The sequence below is a fragment of the Hemibagrus wyckioides genome, linkage group LG01 (genome assembly GCF_019097595.1).
Source record: "Hemibagrus wyckioides isolate EC202008001 linkage group LG01, SWU_Hwy_1.0, whole genome shotgun sequence".
Taxonomy (NCBI): Eukaryota; Metazoa; Chordata; class Actinopteri; order Siluriformes; family Bagridae; genus Hemibagrus; species Hemibagrus wyckioides.
This window is the reverse complement of record NC_080710.1, coordinates 30,815,007-30,835,779: the sequence shown is the minus strand read 5'-3', so window position 1 is coordinate 30,835,779 and position 20,773 is coordinate 30,815,007. Positions and strand designations below refer to the sequence as shown.

The window sequence follows — 20,773 nt, the reverse complement described above, 5'->3', positions numbered from 1 at the left end:
TTTTTATTAGAAAGTTACCGTAATTAGAACCCGAGTGTCTCTCCTGGGTTTCATTCATCTGAAGGTTGTGTAAGCGATGAGACTACGACCACAGTGTTGATGGATATACTACAGCATACAGATACCCAGTGTATATATTCTATTTTATTTTATGCCATTAAAATCCTCCAGTCTGATTGGTCTTAAATTGCAAATCATAGCGCCTTTAGTGTTAAAAAAATAACAAGTGTGGAAAACAGACATGGTTGCCATGTGGTGCTGAAGTCCTCCAGGGGATAGTTTTGGACAGCGTGGCAGGAGATGACCCGTGTAATGAAGGGAACACATGTCTGTACCAGACAGAAGGGCTATCCCCAGGAACTCCCTCTATCCTGTCATCCTTCATCACTCATCTCTGATCTCACTATGACTCATGATTTTTTCTTTATCTTTCAGTCGCTCTAACTATATCTCCTGATCTCCTCCATCTCCTCCTATCACTCTATCCCTTCACATTGGTCCATATTTCTATGGAATTGAAATAACTGACTCCTTTAGGATAAAAATGATTTTACACATTATACTATAAACACGCAACTGACTAACAAACTGGACACTGGAAGTTGGCTGTGTGTGTGAGAGATAGAACAGGAAGCCTGACATGTGCTAAATTGCTAAATCGATTTAAGCCACAAATGAATTCAAGCTTCAACAACTTTGTAAATGCTGTTCAGTTTTTAGAAGCTGAACAGCATTTATAAATCCATGCCCACCTACAGTACACACCATCTATAAGGATGCTGTGTTTAAATCTACACTACCTGGTTTGCTATCCTGTTTGAGCTAGTTGCTAGTAAGCTAGCTAACTCCGCTACGGTCACAGATCTAAATTTGTGTGTAAAAGTAATTCTGATTTTAGCTTTTGGAACTTTTTCAGGGATATTATTACAGCATTATTTCTTTTTTTGTGGGGATTTGATCATGATTCAGAACATAAGAAATATAGTACAGAAAGTTCAAGATTAGACTTATATTTGTATTAATTCCTAGTTCCTAATGAGAAGCCTGAGGTGACTGTGGTGAGGAAAAACTCCCTTAGATAGTAAGAGGAAGAAACCTTGAGAGAAACCAGACTCATAAGAGAACCTCATCCTCATTTGGGTGACATCAGAGAGTGTGAATTATTATAAACACTGGAGAGTGTGAATTATCATAAACACCAGAGAGTGTGAATTATAAATTATTATAAACACCAGAGAGTGTGAATTATAAATTATTATAAACACCAGAGAGTGTGATATAATAAATAATGCATATACAGTCAGTTGGAGTCGTGTAACCAGGACCTCCTGAGCAACTCATAAATTAGCTCAACATCTGAGTTCGTTACAGATTCAACACCATCTCCTCCATGCCGAAGCATTCAGATGCTCGATGATGGAGATACAGTTTATGTAGAATGTTATTTTGTGTACTGATTAGGAGGTTGCCATCCTCAAAGTCCACATGGGGTTGGCATCTTTTCTTTGAATGTCCTTTGAAAAACCTTCATGAAGCAGAACCCAACTGGAGCTGGTGTATTTCTAGATTCCTCGGGATACTCACAGGGTTGGCTTCGTCTCAATGAAGGTCCAAAATCTTCATGAAGCCAGTTTTAAACAAATTCTTTACTGCTGCAAATAAACAAAATCTGTCTCACTAGCATTTATGCTAATGCAAATGGTTAACTAACATTTATGCTAATTTATGCATGAGGACGATGATTGTACTTTTAATCAATAATTTGTGGAGCAAAGTGACCTCTTTGGGCAGTATTACAGTATCCCTGAAAATAAAGAGGAAAAGAATGAGAGTTTTCTTCTTCATACCATCTTCAGGAAGTTTGATGATGCAACTTCCTGCCTAGTTTTCCAAATATTTTTAATATATATTATAAGGGTAATGTATTTAGATAGCCGGGTTGAGTGAGGTCCATTTTTCATGATATATAACAGATAAGTCATGGAAAAGCATGTAGCAGACATGACATTAATACACACGTTAATACAGATAAAGTGTATTTATAGTGGGATAGCTTGTTGTTGAAAGCTTGATGGTTAAGCGGCTTTTACTTTTTCTCTACAGACGTGTTTGTAAGTGTAATATCACCGGGACCCAGTAGGTGCTCCAGTTCTAGTATCTCCCGTGAGGGTTTGCTTAACCTGCAGGGAAATCAGAGGAATGTAGTGTGAATATTTACCAAAGATCAAGAAGAAGCGCACTTGAAAGCTTTACTCTGAAACCTCTTGTGCTTTCTCTGCTATATCCATAATATTAGAATAATAAAAGCAAAGCATAATTAAAAAAAAGAAAGAAAGAAAAAAGCCTAAGGCGTAGAGTTAGCAGAGTGTGTATATGTCCCTTGATCATTAAATGTAATTAATGAACCAGAGTAGCTCTGCTTCTGGGCATTCTGGGTATTAAGGAGGTATTTTAGCCTTCGTTGCTAAATTTAGAAAGAGAGCCAACTCCTCTGTAACAAGTCAGTGCTTTCGCAATTCCGATTGGTCGGAAGGTGTTGATTCATTCTCTATATACAGCAGCCCGGACAGTAGTACAGGTTTATTTTAACACGCTTGTTCTTATATGTTATTGTTTCTATAGTAACAGTTCACTCACATGGATGTTTACAACATTTGTGAAGATGTGGTGAAGGAGAGGTTTATTTAATATCTAAGGAAGGAGTCTCCAGTGTCGGTGCTTTGTAATAGAGGCAGAGCTTTAACTTTAACTCAGGAAAGGCTTCAGTTTGCAGTTTTCTTGTTATATAACAAACAACAAAGAAAGTGAGGGAATGGGTGTTAATATGAGATAGATAAGATAAGATAAGATAAGATAAGTTAAGATAAGATAAGATAAGATAAGATAAGATAAGATAAGATAAGATAAGATAAGATAGAATGAGATAAGATAGTATAGGATAAGATAGTATGATAGGTTAAGAGAAGAGAAGAGAAGAGAAGGGAAGGGAAGGGAAGGGAAGGGAAGAGAAGAGAAGAGAAGAGAAGAGAAGAGAAGAGAAGAGAAGAGAAGAGAAGAGAAGAGAAGAGAAGAGAAGAGAAGAGAAGAGGATAGGATAGGATAGAGTAGGATAGATGAGAGAAGATAAGATAGGATAAGATAGGATGAGAGAAGATGAGATAGGATAAGAGGATGAGAGAAGATGAGATAGGATAAGATAGGATGAGATATGATAGTATAAAATAGAATAGGATAAGAGAAGATAGAATAGGATAAGATAAGATAAACTTAGATAAGATAAGAATAGAATATGATATGATAATATAAGGTAAGACAGGGTGAGATAATAAGATGAGAAACTTTATGGTAAATTCTTGCTCTAGTTGCTCAAGACAATACAAGTCAGTGACGAGGAAGATAATACATTTGGTGGAATAACATAGTGAGAGATACTAATACAAACTGTATTGAAGAACTGTACAAACTGTGCAGCACAACAACAACTAATTTGCATTGTGGACATTCCACAACATTAAATTAAACTATAAATTTATTTAAAAAGTTTAAAAAGTATGCTGTGTCACTCTTTAATAAATAAAATCATCTCAGGACACAATCTAATAGCAAACCAAACAGCATCATACTCTATTTATTACATATTCCCTTAACACATCATTATTATATAAGGCAACATCCTAAAGAGGAACAACATTGTCACCCATAATCATTATCCTGGTAAACACCACGTGAGGAAAAAAAAAAACAGCACTTGGTTCTGTCGATCCAAATCCCAGGTGTTCTAACAACGGACACGGCTCTGGTGCTGTAGGAATAAAATATAGCACACTCAGGTGACAGCACATAAATTTACAGGAGCTTAATATAAACACGCTATATCCTGTTTGTGTCTCACTAACTGTCTGCAGTGCTTGAGAGCTTTAGAGCCTTCATGTTATTTATCCATGAAGCAGAGCAGCGCTATCCATCCACCTGTCGAACCCACAGGCCGGAGGCCTCTCCATCACACCTGAAGCATTATGGCTGGCTTTTACACAGACAGCTTAAGCCTTGTCCTGCCCTAAAAAAAGGATTTTCAAGGGTGCCTCTTATGGATGCTGCTTCTATTAAATTACGGTGTCAAGTGGAATTTCCAGAAGAATAAAGTCTTTTATTTATTCGACTAGGCTGAAGGTGCATTTAAAAAAAATACAAAAGATTTTTCAAGGTCAGCATGCTCTCAAAATTTCTTGTTCCCTAGCTGAGTGAACGGTAGTTTGTTCCCTAGTCTTACCTCTTAATATCCTTAATGTCTTGTTCTCTAGATCAATGTCCCACGTTTTGTTGTTTCCTTGATTCTTCTCTTCCCTGATTTCCTTGCCACTTATCATTCAGAGTCTTTAATTTCCTGTTCCTGAGTGTCTGGAAGCTTGTTTTTTTTTCTAGTTTCCTTGTTCCTTAGTTTTAAGTGTCCTCTAGGTTCCAAGACCGGTAGTTTCCATGGTCCACTAATTTACCTATTCAGTAGTTTCTAGTGTCCCATTGTTTCCAAGGTCAGTAGTTTCCATGGTCCCCTGGTTTACTACTTCAGTAGATTCCAGTGTTTCACAGAGATTCCAATATCAGTAGTTTCTAATTTCCCTTAGTATACTTATTTGGTAGGTCCCAGTGTCCTCTAGTTTCCAAGATCAGTAGTTTCTAGTGTCTCCTAGTTTCCAAGATCAGTAGTTTCCACTGAACCATAGTTTACTAATTGAGTAGATTCCAGTGTTTCCCCTAGATTCCAAGATCAGTTGTTTCCATGGTCCACTAATTTACCTACTCAGTAGTTTCCAATGTCCCCCAGTTTCCAAGATCAGTAGTTTCCATGGTCCCCTGGTTTAATACTTCAGTAGATTCCAGTGTTTTGCATATATTCCAATATCAGTAGTTTCCAGCTCCCCTTAGTGTACTTATTTGGTAGATCCCAGTGTCCACTAGTTTCCAAGATCAGTAGTTTCCAGTGTCCCATAGATTCCAAGATCAGTAGTTTCCAATGTCCCATAGATTCCAAGATCAGTAGTTTCCAGTGTCCCCTAGATTCCAAGATCAGTAGTTTCCATGTCTTCTAGATTCCAAGATCAGTGGTTTCCATGATCCCGTAGATTCTAAGATCAGTACTTTTCATGGTCCCATAGTTTCTAAGATCAGTAGTTTTCATGGTCCCATAGATTCCAAGATCTGTATTTTCCAATGTCCCCTAGATTCCAAGATTAGTAGTTTTCATGGTCCCCTAGATTCAGACTAATTTCAGAAACTTCCACTGTTCCCTAGTTTCCATGCCCTTTAGCATCCAGTCTCTGTCCTGTGGTGTGTTTGTTGTTTATCCTGTGTTTCATCATTCCATTGTCACCTAGTTTCCAGTGTTCACTAAATTTCAGTATACCTGAATTTCTTGCTTCACTCCTTTTTAATGTACCCTAGTTTCCTTGGCCTTTATAATTCTGTGTCTATAATTTCTTGTTCCCTAGTTTAGTGTCTATAGTTCTTCTTTTTGTAGCTTCTAGAAATCCAACCCAAGATAACGGTAAATAAAGCCAGATATTGTATAAAAACAGAGTTTTGGAAAAATACTAGCTATAATCAACTGACAAAGTAAATGAGAAAACATCTTCAGGTGTCTTGGCTCACAAGAAGCCTCCACAAAAGCTTCAATAATATCGAATATAGCAATAATATACACTATATTGCCAAAAGTTTTGGAACACCCCTCCAAATCCTTGAATTCAGGTGTTGTTTTTCAGGGGTTGGGCTCAGCCCCTTAGTTCCAATGAAAGGAACTCTTAATACTTCAGCTTACCAAGACATCTTGGAAGGTTTCATGCTCCCAACTTTGTGGGAACAGTTTGGGGATGACCCCTTCCTGTTCCAACATGACTGCACACCAGTGCACAAAGCAAGGTCCATAAAGACATGGATGAACGAGTTTGGTGTGGAGGAACTTGACTGGCCTGCATCCTGATCTCAACTCCATAGAACACCTTTGGGATGAATTAGAGTGGAGACTGCGAGCCAGGCCAGGTCAGGCACTGATGTTGGACAAGAAGGCCTGGCTCACAGTCTCCACTCCAATTCATCCCAAAGGTGTTCTTTCGGGTTGAGGTCAGGACTCATATCAAATATTACATCATATTCATCCTCAAGCAAACATTAAAATGCCATAGCATACTTGTAAAATAAATAAATAATTAAATGCCCCCCCCCAAAAAAAATAAAAAAATAAAAAATACAAACGTTATAACAGCGCTACCATGCGACCATTTTTTTTCCTTTAATTTGTCATCGGTGTAAAGTAATAAGACTTTATTGTGGTGTATCACACACAAAAAAGCCCTGACTCAATTGCTTCTTTGATTGAGGGCTATAGTTAAAGCTCCTGTCTAACAGCGTGAGTGCAGACTGAATGCAGATGAAAAGGCTGCTCTGAATACCACCAAATGAGTGCCACCGAAGCATGTGAATGAGAATGGGGCTCGTGTTCTAAACTGCTAAACCTGCAATCTCAAAAAAAAGGGACTGCACTATTACATGGCACTTGAATGGAAGATTTATAAAGGCTATGTGTTGTTGAATTCTTCACTGATTGGTAAGAAGGTGTTTTCTATATAACAGCAACTCTGACTATAATGCAGCTGCAAACCACAGGTTTATATTAACATGCTCATTTATGTGCTGTTACAGTAAAATAATCAACAACGCTGTAGTCACAGTGTGAGTGCTTAGTGTGAGGTCGCATCACACCAACCTGTTATTGATTACTTTCCTTTAACAGCTTGCCCCAGGTGTTACATTCCTTAAATAAGGTCCAACAGCGGCTGTTAAGGTCTAATTATATGCACTGAATTAATTTTACAAGTATACTACATTTACTTTCCCCGGATGAAAGGACAAACCCTTGGGGATATAACTCAAGCAACAAGCAGTGTGTAATGCGGAACTACAAATCAATTACACTAAATGGCCAAAAGTATGTGCACCCCAATCATCACCCCTGTTTTTGGTTCATCTCCAAACTGACTTGACTTAACCCCCCTGAACATCTTTAGGATGAACTGGAACTGGAGTCTCCTCAACATTTTGACATCAGAGCCTGATCTTAATAATGCTCTTGTAGAATGTGTAAATGAACACAAATCCACACAGCCATGCTCTAACATCTGATGGAACACCTTCCCATGTATGAACATATTCTTATTTCTGTCCATTTGCAGATTTACTTTTGCCTCTGAGCTGCACCCTGATTGGATGCTTATGCTGTTTTTCGCTCACACTCACTTGACAGTGACCGTTACCCTGGGACTCTTACTCCTCCCAAAGGTAACCTCTAAAAATATTTATTCAGTCAGTACTTATCAATGTGGGTGTCAGTGTGGTCAACGGTCTTGCCAATTGTACCAATAGTTATGGAGTTATTTCATCGATATTGCGACAGACCCTTTGATTAAAGCTTAACCCTACTGTACGTTCATGGTAGTAAGTGACAAGGTGAATTGAATCGAGGCATTCCTAAATCCGAACAACTTATTCGAATTATTCCTTGGACTGATCTTATGGCACATGTTGTCTGAGGTTTCTTCAGTTCTCCACTCCAACCTGTAATTAGTTCCCAGAAGGTGTACCTCAATGCGACTTACTTAAGAAATGGGAAATCAGACATTGAAAATATCTAATTTTATATCTTTGCTCTAGCTTTAATTTGCCAATAATAGGTTAAAAGCCTTATGAGTTACAGCTTTATGGATTCTTACATACATCCTACAGTTTCTGTTTGCGGGGACGCACCTGAGGGATGACATCGCCACCGAGGCATACGAGGATGAGTTGGACATGGGACGGTCAGGGTCCTACCTGAACAGCAGCATCACATCTGCATGGAGTGAACACAGTCTGGACCCAGAGGACATACGGGTTAGTAAACACTTTGTCCAGTCTGTGCTGTCTCTCTGCTTTTCCATATACCTGTAAATACACATTTTCATAATCTCCTTGTGTTATCATTGATAAAATAACTGAGCCATGGCAGTTTTTTATTGCAGACACCAGACGAAATGGGCCAGCTCAGTTCTATTAATGGCTGTGGCGTAAGGTCTTGCGACAGTCTTTGGGAAAAATATACCAATGTGAGCAGAGGTTTTCGTTTCTTTGTTAGAGCTGAAGAAGTCTCTCACTACATTTTCTAAAGGCAAGGGTCATTTACTAAGGGGTATTAAAGGGGTTTCTGCTTTGGTGAATAGTCTGTAATGGGTTTAAACTAAATGAATCCAAAAGAGAAAAAAAAATCATTCTCGAGACTGTTTCAGACCTAACAACAGAACACACAAAATGTCCATATCCAATACTGTCCCAGACTGTCCTGTTCTTAGTCACTGTCAAACAGCATGTTATAATGTTCGATCATCTGTGTGGCATTGTCTGTAGTTGCGTACAATAACTCATACTGCATGTTTTCTGTGCAATAGAATGTCTGCTTATCGGTGTTTGATCAAATTCTGACCTCATATCAAACACATTTCAATGCTTAAAGTCTTTCTGTGCTTTCTTTCTATTTTGTTTTTTTCACAGGAGGAGCTGAAAAAGCTTTATTCCCAGTTGGAGATTTACAAACGGAAGAAGATGTTGGCTAACAACCCTCACTTGCAAAAGAAACGCAGCTCCAAAAAAGGCCTGGGACGTTCCCTCATGAGACGCATCACCGAGATCCCAGAAACTATGGGCCGCCAGCATAGCCGCGAGGACAAGGAGCTGGGGGAGCATGGGAGTAACTGTAACAGCATCTGTGTCTTGAGGAAGAATCCTTTTGAGCCATCACATTCAACCAAACCTGCCAAGGAGGAGTCCCTGAAGAACAAGGTCTTCTCCCTGAAGAAGTCACACAGCAGTTATGATCATGTGCGAGACCAGAGCGAGGACTCAAGCAGCTCAGCAACTGATAAGATGGAAATATCCACCACAGAAGGATCTCTTCTTGAAACACTGATGGGTAAAAAGCTGGTAAAGAAAAAGTCATCGGAGAAGATGGACGTTGTCAGTGAGTCAACTGAATCGGTTCCTTTGGTGTGTAAATCAGCCAGCGCTCACAATCTGACGGCTGACAAGAAACCTCTTCATCCGAGGACGTCTATGCTACAGAAATCACTCAGTGTCATTGCCAGCGCCAAAGAGAGGACCCTGGGTTTAACGGGAAAGAACCAATCCATAGAGGACCCCAACAAAAATGTTCAACAAAAGAACAAAGAAGCTAAAAGCCCTGTTGAAAATGAAGAGGGCTATACGAAGATGATCATCAGCCAGTCTGTTGAGTACAGGCAGACAGCTGGCAAAGCTGGAATAATGAAACATCAGGTTAGTGAAAGCCAACCGGCAATCTGTTCGGAGACAGCAAAAGGCAAAGATGTTTACAATATTTCTGAGGTGTGTCCTTGGGAATTAGAGGATTTACCCACCCCCTCAGAGAACAGGGTACAAAAACATGTGTCCATCGCTGCAGAAGAGTCCACCACAATCCACTCTAACAGCACCAAGGCAGCCAAACAGCAGAAGCAGAAAGGCACGGATCAGTCGCCTTCTTCGACCCGGCGACCCAACCAGAAGCCTGTCGACAGAGCAGATGTCTGTTCTTGGGAGGACGGTAGTAAAGAAAATCAAGGTCAAACAGACAGGCCCAAAACAAATTTCTCCAGCCAACTTGCCCAGTCTCAAATACACACATCTACAGACAGAACCAAATCTCAAAAAGTGGACGTATGTCCTTGGGAGTTTGACGAATTGCCAAAAAAACCTATAGACTCAATGTGCTCTATTGATCAGGGCAGAACCAAAACTTCATCTGCAGAAGTCAAAACCAAATCAAGCACAATCGCAATGGACGTCAAAGGCAAGGGAGCTTTCCTAACTGAGGGGAAAGTGAAAGACGTTCTTCCTGAGGCCTACAAATCTTCAGGAAGCTCTCTGCAGGCATCTTCCAAGGCAGACATCTGTCCATGGGATTATGAATCAACAAGCCCCACCACTGAAAAGATTCCCAGTCCCTCTCAGGTTTCTAAAACGAAAGAGGCTACAAAGAAGGGTATGGCCCCTGTGAGAACATTCCAGAATGAAAAAGAGAAGACGAAGGGTACGGATGATGAGAAGGCCAGAACAAAATCAAAAGACAAGCCTCCTTCAGGTAAACTAACAGAGAGACCTCTCAGCCAAGCCAAACTGTCTGAGATTTGTCCTTGGGATGTGGACAGTGGTCATGACACGGGTGATGTGGAAAAACAGAAAAGTCCAAACACGGCAATAGGGAAAACCATGCAAGCTGCTATACGTCCATGGGATTTTGAAGATCCAGCGACGACTAAAGACGTGACAAGAAACACTGATTCCTCTATAGCGAAACAGAAAAGTCCCAATTCGAAAGGAGTTCCAGGCGGTGGCAAAATGGCAGAGGTATGCCCATGGGACTTTGATGACCAAACGTCAACGAAAAAAGCATGACATTCGATCAATACGGACGACTAAAAACGTAGTTCTCATCGTACTTGCATTGTGTCATCTTACAAAACCCTGGAATATGAACTCTAGATATCATTAATTACGGTGACTTCTGGGAATAAAATTAAGTCGCACAAGCTGCCTTTCTTTACAATATTTTTTTTCCTTTGTGCTTTTTGAAAAAAAAAAAAGGAAGAAACTTAAACGAAAAATAAATGCAACAAAATCATCAAGCATTCCAGATTCTTACAAAGTACTCTTTAATCACAAACAGTAGTATGAGAATTATGCAACTCTTTATGTGCAATGTAGAACAACCTGCCTTTCCTCATCACATATATCCTTATTTATTAATCTGAATTTTCTTAATTCCATTATAGCTGCATCTGTAGCATGGTCTGTCTGACTATGTCAATCATATGGGATTGTACAATTAATTACACGTTCCGGCAAACTTCCGGAGCGCCTGGAAATATTCTATGTATTTTAACAATACTCAGAAGGAGCATGCATGAATTGTCTTAGGATAAGCATGATCTTTGGTGTTTTATGTCGAAGTTGGGTTGGAAATGATGTTGCCAAAGATGGAAGTGACGTACAAAGGTATCATGTGAGTAATACACAAGAGTACTCGAAACGCATATCAAATGCAAATCTCTTTACTTTTCTGTTGTGAACCCAATCCATGTGGTTGCTTGTGGGGAAAAAGAATTAGCCTGTAGCACTTTAGTAACTAGTATATTCTCGGACAAAAAGAGGTGTGTACATACATACAGTCACTGCATTCATGTTAATCGAATCGTTTGCGTTTACTTATCGGGGTCATCCTCGCACCGTACGTGAATGTCTGACACACGTCGTCCATTATCGTTTTAATGTTCCTCCAACACCCTTTCAATGCTTCCGAAGTTGCTGGTATGAACGTGCCTATCTGAAGAGTCTTGTATCAGTCCTACGTCGTATTTAGGGAAAGCACAGCTTCTATCCTGTCCCGTGTTTACGCACTTGTCTCCTGAGAGTCGAATAAGTGACGGAAATGGAAATGCTTTAAGTCGCTTTAAGTGGAATTTTATTGGCACCCTTCGGGAAAATGAATAACTGCATGCTTACCATGAGTGAGCTTTAAAACATAAACATATAAATTAAAGCTTTATAACTTGGTTCACGTTAGCAAGTGACAAAATTTAGGCTGTTTAGATTTTACGTACGTGTGCAACGTTTCATCTGGGATCTTCTCAACAATACACAAATTCGGTACGATGATCAAGGTGACAAAGCCAAAGAGCTATTTCTCAGAATGATCCTGCTTGGTACAACGTTTCTTTTTCAGACTTTACTGCTTACCTGTAATTACTTCCTGCTTCCTGTACCATAATTGTTATTAATAACGCTGGTTTCATCTAATGCTGTGAAACAACCTTTAATTAATCATGTAGATTAGAAAAATAAATAATCCATCCATCCATCCAACCATCCATCTATCCATCCATCCATCCATAAGTTGCCTTTATTTGTCACATATACATTACTGCACAGTGAGAAATTCTTCCTCTGCATATCCCATCCTTGGACGGTTGGGGTGCAGGGTCAGCCATGATGCAGCGCCCCTGAAGCAGGGGCATTTGGGGGCCTTCTTAGCAGAGGCAACCTGACTTTTTTCTTTTTTAAGAAAAACACGAACCCTAAAATAAAAATATCCTGATGTCATCCCCATCACAAATGAATGAATGAATGATTCCATCACCCTGAACCACCAGCAGCCCAATAGCATTAATGATCCCACAGCTCCGGACAAATATATAACTGTTTACTGTTGCACTCGCTTCCCTTAATCCCAATACAATCAGATCCTCCAGGGTTCTACATTATTTTTGTGATTGTTGCAGCCAAAAATGCTCAATTACTGGGGCTTACTTGTTTTTTGTGTACTTGAATTGTTAAAATCACAAGGACAGGATTCTTCTTTTAATCTTCTAGCAGTTAAACACTACTAAATCCTTTTTTTTTTAAATAAGAGCTCAACTCATGTTCCATACACGTGAATGGAAGAGGATAGCTTTGGATGAATGATGTGACGGTGTCACACGACACATCTCGGCCCGCATCTGCAAAAAAATCTGCGTCATTTTGAAATAAATTGCTCTGAATATCACTGAGGAACTGGATAATACATAACATATATGAAGAGAGAGTTTTTGCATTTATTAAAAAAAAATTCTTATTTACAATTTCTTGAAGGGTGCCAATAATTCCGGAGTTGAATGACAGCCCTGGCTTTTCTCCTTTAAAATGTTTCAGTCATTGAGTTTTTAACAGGTTAATGTCACAGTTCTTCTAATAATGTTCAAGACTTGGCTGTTTTTGTAGCAGTGTCTTTATTGTTTCCTGACTTTTACGTTTAATGTGAAGAGCAAATAACCCTAACCCTAAACCCTAACCCTAACCCTAAACCCTAACCCTAAACCCTAACCCTAAACCCTAAACCCTAACTTTACATGTCCCATTTCCTGCTAGAATCTCGGGCGTTTTGTCGACGCTAATGGATTGGTGGACGGTTTATATATATATATGGCATAAGCCTCTGTACAGCAGGACGGTGGGAGTAGCGACGCTCAGAGTGCTTCGTATAAACGATTCAGTCTGGTCCGAGTCAGGAACGATGTTTAATGTTGTATATTGATTTAATTACAAAAAGCTCCAGTTTGAATGGTCTTAGAAAGTTCAGGGTTCTTCTGTTGTTCCTCTATGAACTTTAGGACCAGACCTGTATGGTATCTCACCCTTCCAGTCCTGTTTAATGATAAATATTACAAATTATATGATTTCTGAATGGTCACTTTACACTTTATCAGTACAATAGTCGATACACTGAATCCATGATGAACGTTCTCACGCTTGTACAAGGTTACTAAGGTGCAACCTTACAATTTCTTATGAACAAATGAAAAATAAACTGATTAATAGTTTATTAAATGCAAGCTGATCGAGTACTGATATAAATTAGAACGATCAAACAAACAAATTCCGTTTTTTATGCTCTAATTATCATCAGTAGTTCTGAATCTAGTGGAATTATTAATAAATCCATAAATAAATCAAATCAAAAACGTCGGATCGAATCGATAACAACGATCAGCGAAATCACCAGTGTATTAAATTCAATTAAATGAACATCTATAGTGTAGATGAAACTGTGTCTAATTAGTTGTCAGTTAATTCAGCACTGTGTACGGATAGAGAGTGTACAAGTGTGCTAGTGTTCAGGTGAGTGAGATAGTGAGACGGGTTGAGCTAAATGTAAGAGAGGAGGTGGTCAGTTAGCTGTTCTGAGGTCAGTCGAGAAGCGATCCTCGCTCCTGATTGGATCTTGTAATGCTCAGGTTTGGTACAAAATTTGATATAGAGGATAAGGGATGTGGAAGCTTAGTGGTTAAGGTGTTGGACTACCGATTGGAAGGTTATAAGTTTGAGTCCTGGAACCACCAAGCTGCCACTGCTGGGCCCCTGAGTAAGGCCCTTAACCCTCAATTACTTGCATAAAAATGTAAGCCGCTCTGGATAAGGGTGTCTGGTAAGATGTAAAAAAAATGTAAAAAAACAAAACAAAAAAACCCCAGAAACGTCTAAAAGAGTTTTAGAAAGAGCTATTTAAAGCTAGTTTCTTACTTTCTCCAATCTACAGTATCACCTTTTCCAGAACCTCAGGACCCCTTTATTTTCTAAGAGTGAAGCTATTGTATTAGTTCCAAAGATTTTGAACTTCCTACAGACTCCATAAAAGAAAAAATGAAAAAAATTCAAGAAAAAATTCTAAAAATTTCGCCCTCGTTTGAGATGAGCCCGTGTCTGTGTCAGAGCTTTGATGGCTGATGGAAAAAAAAAGCTATATTTTTGAACCTGTTATAGGATGTCTTAATGCATTAATCCAAATTCGTCACTCAAGACTTGAAAAAAATAAAAAAATAAATGAAAAGCCTGCTCGCCGTGTTGCAGTCTACTCGAGTGAGGCGTCCCAAAAACAACAGTGTGGTGGTTTAGATGTTCTTAGTATAATGCTAGACGGACGTGTGAAATCTTGCCGTCTTTGTCCCATAGAGAATGTTCCTGGGAATGTTCGTTGTTTCGTAGTGCATCTATCTAGCGTGCCCGAGTCTGTCCATCAGCTCTCCAGTGTGTCGTACGCCGTGAGCGGTCCTCCACTCGTCGTGACCTGCAGACAACCTTAGTTTCATTTCTGTTGGTATATTTGTGTCTCTTCGCTTTTTTCCCCCCTGATCCCTTATAGATGTGTGTGTGTCCGTGTGTGTGTGTGTGTGTGTGTGTGTATGTGTGTATGAGAGAGAGAGAGACTCACCAGGGAAACACTACTAACGACTACCACTTAATGCTGTAATGTCTTAACTATCGCTCTCGTGGCTTCTGCATGATCCGATGAAATTAGTAGGACTGATGTTACACTGCCCTTGATAGAACTTTAAACTAAAATAAAAAAAGAAGAAAGAAATAATCAATTTTACCTTTGGTCTTTTATGGACTGTTAACAAGTTGCATAGTGAGTAAAACTGTAACTAACCCACTGTAATTTGTGGTTGTTCTAATAAATGCTCTATGACAAAGCTACTAGCATACACTTAATGGAGATTTGGTAGATTTATATGGTGTTGTGATAGCATGTACATAAAATACCTCCTCTGCAATAAATATTTATATACAAATGACTTGTGCTGGTTTGATTTCGATCATAATGGGAGATCTAATGGGGTCGAGAAATATTAGTTACTAATAAAGATTCTAATAAAGTAAACACTGCCTGACTCTTCAGTCCACAATGATGTCTGTGTGTGTGTGTGTGGGGGGGGGGGATCTTTGTTCTGATTCTTTGTTTTGCTTTTTATTTATAATATTATGTTAGCGCTCCTTATACTCATTTTAAATTTTATATTCTTTATATAATTATATATTATATAAAGTATTATTATATTAATATTTGATATTTTATTACATTTATTATAATTTATTTATTAATGTAATATATTTGTTATAATAATTTAATGTTAATAAATTATTGTTATTGTTATTATTATTTTTATTCATTGGTAAACAAACAAATGCATAAATAAATAGATAAATAATACCATAAATTAAGAGCAGCATTTTATGTAAATTTAATTCTTTTTATTGTTATGTTTTTTGTTTATTGTTTTAATGTTTGAGTTTAAATGAAAAGTGCAATTTAAGCAAAGTTGATGATGATGAGGATTATTAATACTAGTAGTAGTAGTCGTTGTAGTAGCGGCAGTTGTGCATAAATAAATAGCAGTAGTATATGAACAGAAATTTAGAACAGCATTTTAATCTTCTATGGGGTTTTTTTGTCTGATCTTTATGCTTATTGTTTATTCTTTTAATCTTCGACTGTAAAAGAAAAGTGGAACATAAACATAGATGATGATGATGATGATGTTGATTAGTATTCAATTAATTTTATTTGTATAGCACTTTTAACAATGGGCATTGTTTCAAAGCAGCTTTACAGAAGTATAGAAACATTATTATTATTAATATTAATATTAATATTATTAGTAGTAGTATCAATACTAGTAGTAGTAGCAGTATACAAATAAATAAAACAAAACAAATAAATAAATAAATTTTTTACTATTTTTATTTTATTTTTATTTATTTTATTTTATTCAATATTTCAGTCAATAAATAAAACTAATTGTTTTCATGTTATTCATTTTAATTTGCTCCCTTCATCATAATTCTAGAAAAATGTAAACTAGATAATAGGATAATGGGAAGGTGTGCACTGTAATACACTCCTGGAAACGTCATCACACATGGAGCGAGACTGAATCTCCCGACCCTGAGGAACTCCAGGAAGCTGAACCCTGCGCTGTCGTGACACGTCTTTATTCATTCTGTTTACTCAAATGAACCATTTCACAGAGAAATTATGTTTTTCTTTCTTTTTTTCCAGCTCATTAGTCTTTTTTAAAACAATTCCAAGAAGTCTGTAATAATGCGCTGTTGGAATGTTACGGCTAGTCGCTTAGCAACAGACAACCAATCAGAAACTGAGCAGCGCCTCTGTGCCTCATATCAGGAGAAAACCAGGATGTAGCGACACTTAACAAAAACGACTCGGTAGATAGAGTCAGGAGGCAAAACACCCGACATCATGGAAGTGCGCGCCGTAGCGAGGGGGAAATACGTCACGCTGAAACATTAGCAGAAGTCGGATATCGAGGAACGAACGTCTGTCTTAACTTAAAAAGAACAAAAAAGATGATAAAGCTGTGAAAGATAACAGGACCTGCTCGGGTGCAGAAGAACAGACCTGAACTTTTTATCCTCTCTGATAAAATTGAAAGCGTGAGAGGAGACGTTATTTTAAGCGGCCGTGCGTCGGATTTATCCAATCAGGGTTGTTGATATGTGAATATGCAAATTAGAAGAAGGTTGCAGCAGGGATTAGGAATGTAGAGTGTGAAACATCAAATGATGAAGAGCCAGGATTCAGTGTCCCCCAGGGAAAGTAGGAGCAGTGTGTGACCTCTACACAACTACACAACCCAGGATTCCCTTTACACAGAGGTCACTAGGACCCAGAGGAAATATATTTTGTGTGGGAAATACCCTTTCATTGCCTATTTCTAAAAAAGGACTCTAAAAAGCATTCTTGGGATCATCATGTATTTCCCTTCCTGCAGCCTCAGAAGCCTCTTTGCTTGCAAAGCTGAAGTATTTTTGTCTGAAGCATCCTTTGCCTCCTGATTTTACAGAAATGTTTCATTTTGGTTCATTAAAGAGCAAGATTTGATGTGGATTCCTTTTAATCCAACATCTTATGTATCAGTGTTAATGAGTCATTACCGTATGTCTGAACTGTTATGAAGAGATAACATGGAGGTAGATAGGTAGACCCCCCTGCTGCCAGAATATTTTGTTCCAGTCAGGATTAAAATATCATTTTCTTCTCTTTGAAACCAGCCATCGCCGTCACAAAGGTGTTTCAGTCCCAATGATGTTTTCCTCCAGAACTCAATGTTGTGTCTCAAAGGAGTGTTGAATTCACTTCGAGGTGCTTTGATTTCTTTCTGCTGATTATTTCTAGATAACTCGGAAAGCTAGATATTGCAGCAGTCGGATAACGTTTGGTGGAAAGCATCTCCGAGACAATAGCGTGAGAGACACCCACCACCCCCTGCTTCTTCACCTTTATTAAAGCTTTCTCCTTGGCAGTGCCACTCTCCCATGATGCATTTCTGTCTCTTCCTCTTCAGGAGTTTGTTTACTTGGAGGGGGAAGGAAGGAAGAAAAATGCACTGCTTTGAAAGCCTGCAGCATGGGAGCTACTTCGGTATATTCATATTCATGCTTTGGCTCAGCTCCTGAAATGCTTTTATGGAGATGCTGTAGTCTCTCTGACGGAGATCAATAAAAGCTCTGTTCAGCTCGGTGAAAGTGGATAAGATGAAATCAGACTCTGTCTCCTCAATGCCATCAATATCACAGTTGCAGTGGCCCGGTTTGAGGAAAACAGTATTGTATTTTCTTGGTGTAGATGGTGAGCATCCCTGGCGCTGTACTTAACTAGAAAAAAACCCCACTACTTTACTTTACTTAGTAATACAGAAGATTTTGCTCTGTGGTTCAGGAGGTTGCTTTGCTGCATCACTGCTTCAAGGTTCCTGGGTTGATCCTGGGGGTGGTGGTAGCTCAAGGGGTTCAGACTCAAGCACATTGCCCTTGAGTAAGGCCCCCAACCCTCCTGCTCTAGGGGTGCTGCATCATGGCTGACCCTCTGCCTGACCCCTACCCTCCTGCTCCTGGGATGCTGCATCATGGCTGACCCTCTGCCTGACCCCTACCCTCCTGCTCCTGGGATGCTGCATCATGGCTGACCCTGTGCTCTGACCCCAACCCTCCTACTCTAGGGGTGCTGCATCATGGCTGACCCTGTGCTCTGACCCAACCCTCCTACTCTAGGGATGCTGCATCATGGCTGACCCTGTGCTCTTACCCCAACCCTCCTGTTCTAAGGATGCTGCAACATGGCTGACCCTGTGCTCTTACCCCAACCCTCCTGCTCTAGTGGTGCTGCATCATGGCTGACCCTGTGCTCTGACCCCAATCCTCCTGCTCTAGGGATGCTGCATCATGGCTGACCCTGTGCTCTGACCCCAACCCTCCTGCTATAGTGGTGCTGCATTGTGACTGACCCTGTGCTCTTACCCCAACCCTCCTGCTCTAGCGGTGCTGCATCATGGCTGACCCTGTGCTCTGACCCCAATCCTCCAAGGATGGAATATGCCAAAAGACTTTAACTATGCAGTAATGTATATGTGACAAATACACACTACTTAACTTTACTTAGTAAGCAGATGTGGAGCTTCTACATGAGGTGCTGTGGTTACCTCTAGGTTCTCTGGTTTCTTTCCAGCTACCACAAACATGTGGACTCTAAATTACCTCTTGCTATGAATAAATGTGTGTGTTCCATCCATGTTCTATACAAATCTCCCTACATTATGCCCCGTATTCCTAGAATGTTTTCTGTATCCGTGACCCAAGATTTGACCCAGATTTTCAAATCTCATTGCTACCACTGCTGTGACATAAAGCATTGAGTACATTATCATCAAATGAAGTTCGGCACAAATAAATCCTTTCACCAACAAAGCTGTAATCTTTATTTCTTGCTTAGTTTAGGCTTTTCAGCTGCTACTTCCCGCAAATCACAACCTTCTTCGTTGGTTCAACTTTTGAGCTCATAGCTGTATCAGATCATCAGACATTTGTTTTCAAATAGCTGTTTTCAGGATACTGTTCGAATCATTTCACTGAATAAACATTGGGTTTTTTTCCGATGCAGCTGCATGGACACTGGAATTCTAATGTGCTGTAAGGTAAAGACACAGTGAAAGAATATACACAAATCATTTTAGCATCGATCTCTCGTTTTGAGAGCACTCTGCGTGTTGAGCAGTCAGTCAATACAGCGAGACTCGCCTCCCACTACGGCCTGGAATCAATATCTAATGGGTCGTTACAGATGTTATTCTGTGTTGCATAATTGTGCTGAGGCTCATTTGGAACGTGGTCCTTGTGAACTTTATTATGGATTGTCTTGCATTAGGACAACAAGATCAAGGCTAGATACTAGCAAATGCATTGATTTTAACTTGTTAATCAGGCTTAGAACCAGTAGTGTGAATTTGGTCTTTTAAAAAGTTTCCTTTTTGGCTTGAGCTTTGCGAGAACATGAGCAGATAACATTGATTGTAGACTTTAAGCAAAACTGGACACAGGGGGATGCCGCCACCTCACCATCAACTTCACGTACACTACAACTCTGACAGGGTGCCTATTAATGGATGGTTGAATGAATGAACCTTGCTAGCTTTTGATAAGTTTGACAAGTTTTCTTTTCCTAAACTATACACCATCATTATGGTGTCCAGTCTTATCCAGAAAGGTCCAGTGTGGGTGCAGGGTTTCATTCCTACCTGATCATCTATTTTTTAAACTGTAGTTCAGAGGCATTGGACTACTGATTGAAAGGTTCTGAGACTGAATCCCAGGACCACAAACCATTACAGTTGCTCAGTCGTAAAAATAAGAATTATAAGTCACTCTGGATCAGGGGGTCTGTCAAATGTGATAAAAATGTATTTAATCCAAGATCAACTGATTAAACAGGTGGAATTAGGTGATTAGAATAAAAACCTGATGTCCGAACAGCTGAGTCACTGGCTGTCTTCAAACCTATGTCTTCCTGAAATTTAGCCAGCTGCGTGACTTGTTTTCAACCTGCCTAAGTTCTCCCACACCACCCCACTACTGTGTTCCCTCTACTGGCTTCCGGTATTCAAATTCCAGATTCAAAACACTGATGCTTGCCTACAAAGCCAAGAATATTTCCTCCCAATACAGTTTTTACGTCTGTGACCAAGCGAACCAGTGTTGATGTTTTCATTGATAGAGACTTCAAAGCACTTTTGTACATCGCTCTGGATAAGGATGTCTGCCAAATGCCAGAAATGTAAATGCATCCACACCAGCACTTTATGGAAGACTGGACAGTCAACAAACCATCTATAGCAATGATTATCAACTGGTGACCTCAGTCAGGATGTGGACACAACAAAGTAGGGAGGTACCAAGACCAACATGACCAAGTATAATACACGTCTGAGAGCAGGACTAGCTGAGATTAAGACTGAATCTTAAGGGAGTCCATGAAAGGTCAAGATCGAGTCCAAGTACAAATGAG

General features: G+C 39.4%; 1 protein-coding gene across 2 annotated transcripts in view; it reads left to right on the top strand.

Annotated features, from left to right (window-relative positions):
• The window catches only part of gpr158a (G protein-coupled receptor 158a), a 130,163-nt gene extending 114,938 nt beyond the window's left edge, over nucleotides 1-15,225 (top strand). Inside the window, exons 9-12 of one of the 2 annotated variants that reach the window (XM_058403868.1) lie at nucleotides 7,227-7,332; nucleotides 7,777-7,923; nucleotides 8,052-8,135; nucleotides 8,578-15,225. In XM_058403868.1, coding sequence (XP_058259851.1) covers nucleotides 7,227-7,332; nucleotides 7,777-7,923; nucleotides 8,052-8,135; nucleotides 8,578-10,494 — 2,254 coding nt within the window. In that variant the 3' untranslated portion in view covers nucleotides 10,495-15,225. The remainder of the gene's footprint in view (nucleotides 1-7,226; nucleotides 7,333-7,776; nucleotides 7,924-8,051; nucleotides 8,136-8,577) is intronic. The other variant, XM_058404627.1, reaches the window with a different exon arrangement.
• Nucleotides 15,226-20,773: the final 5,548 nt, after the last annotated feature.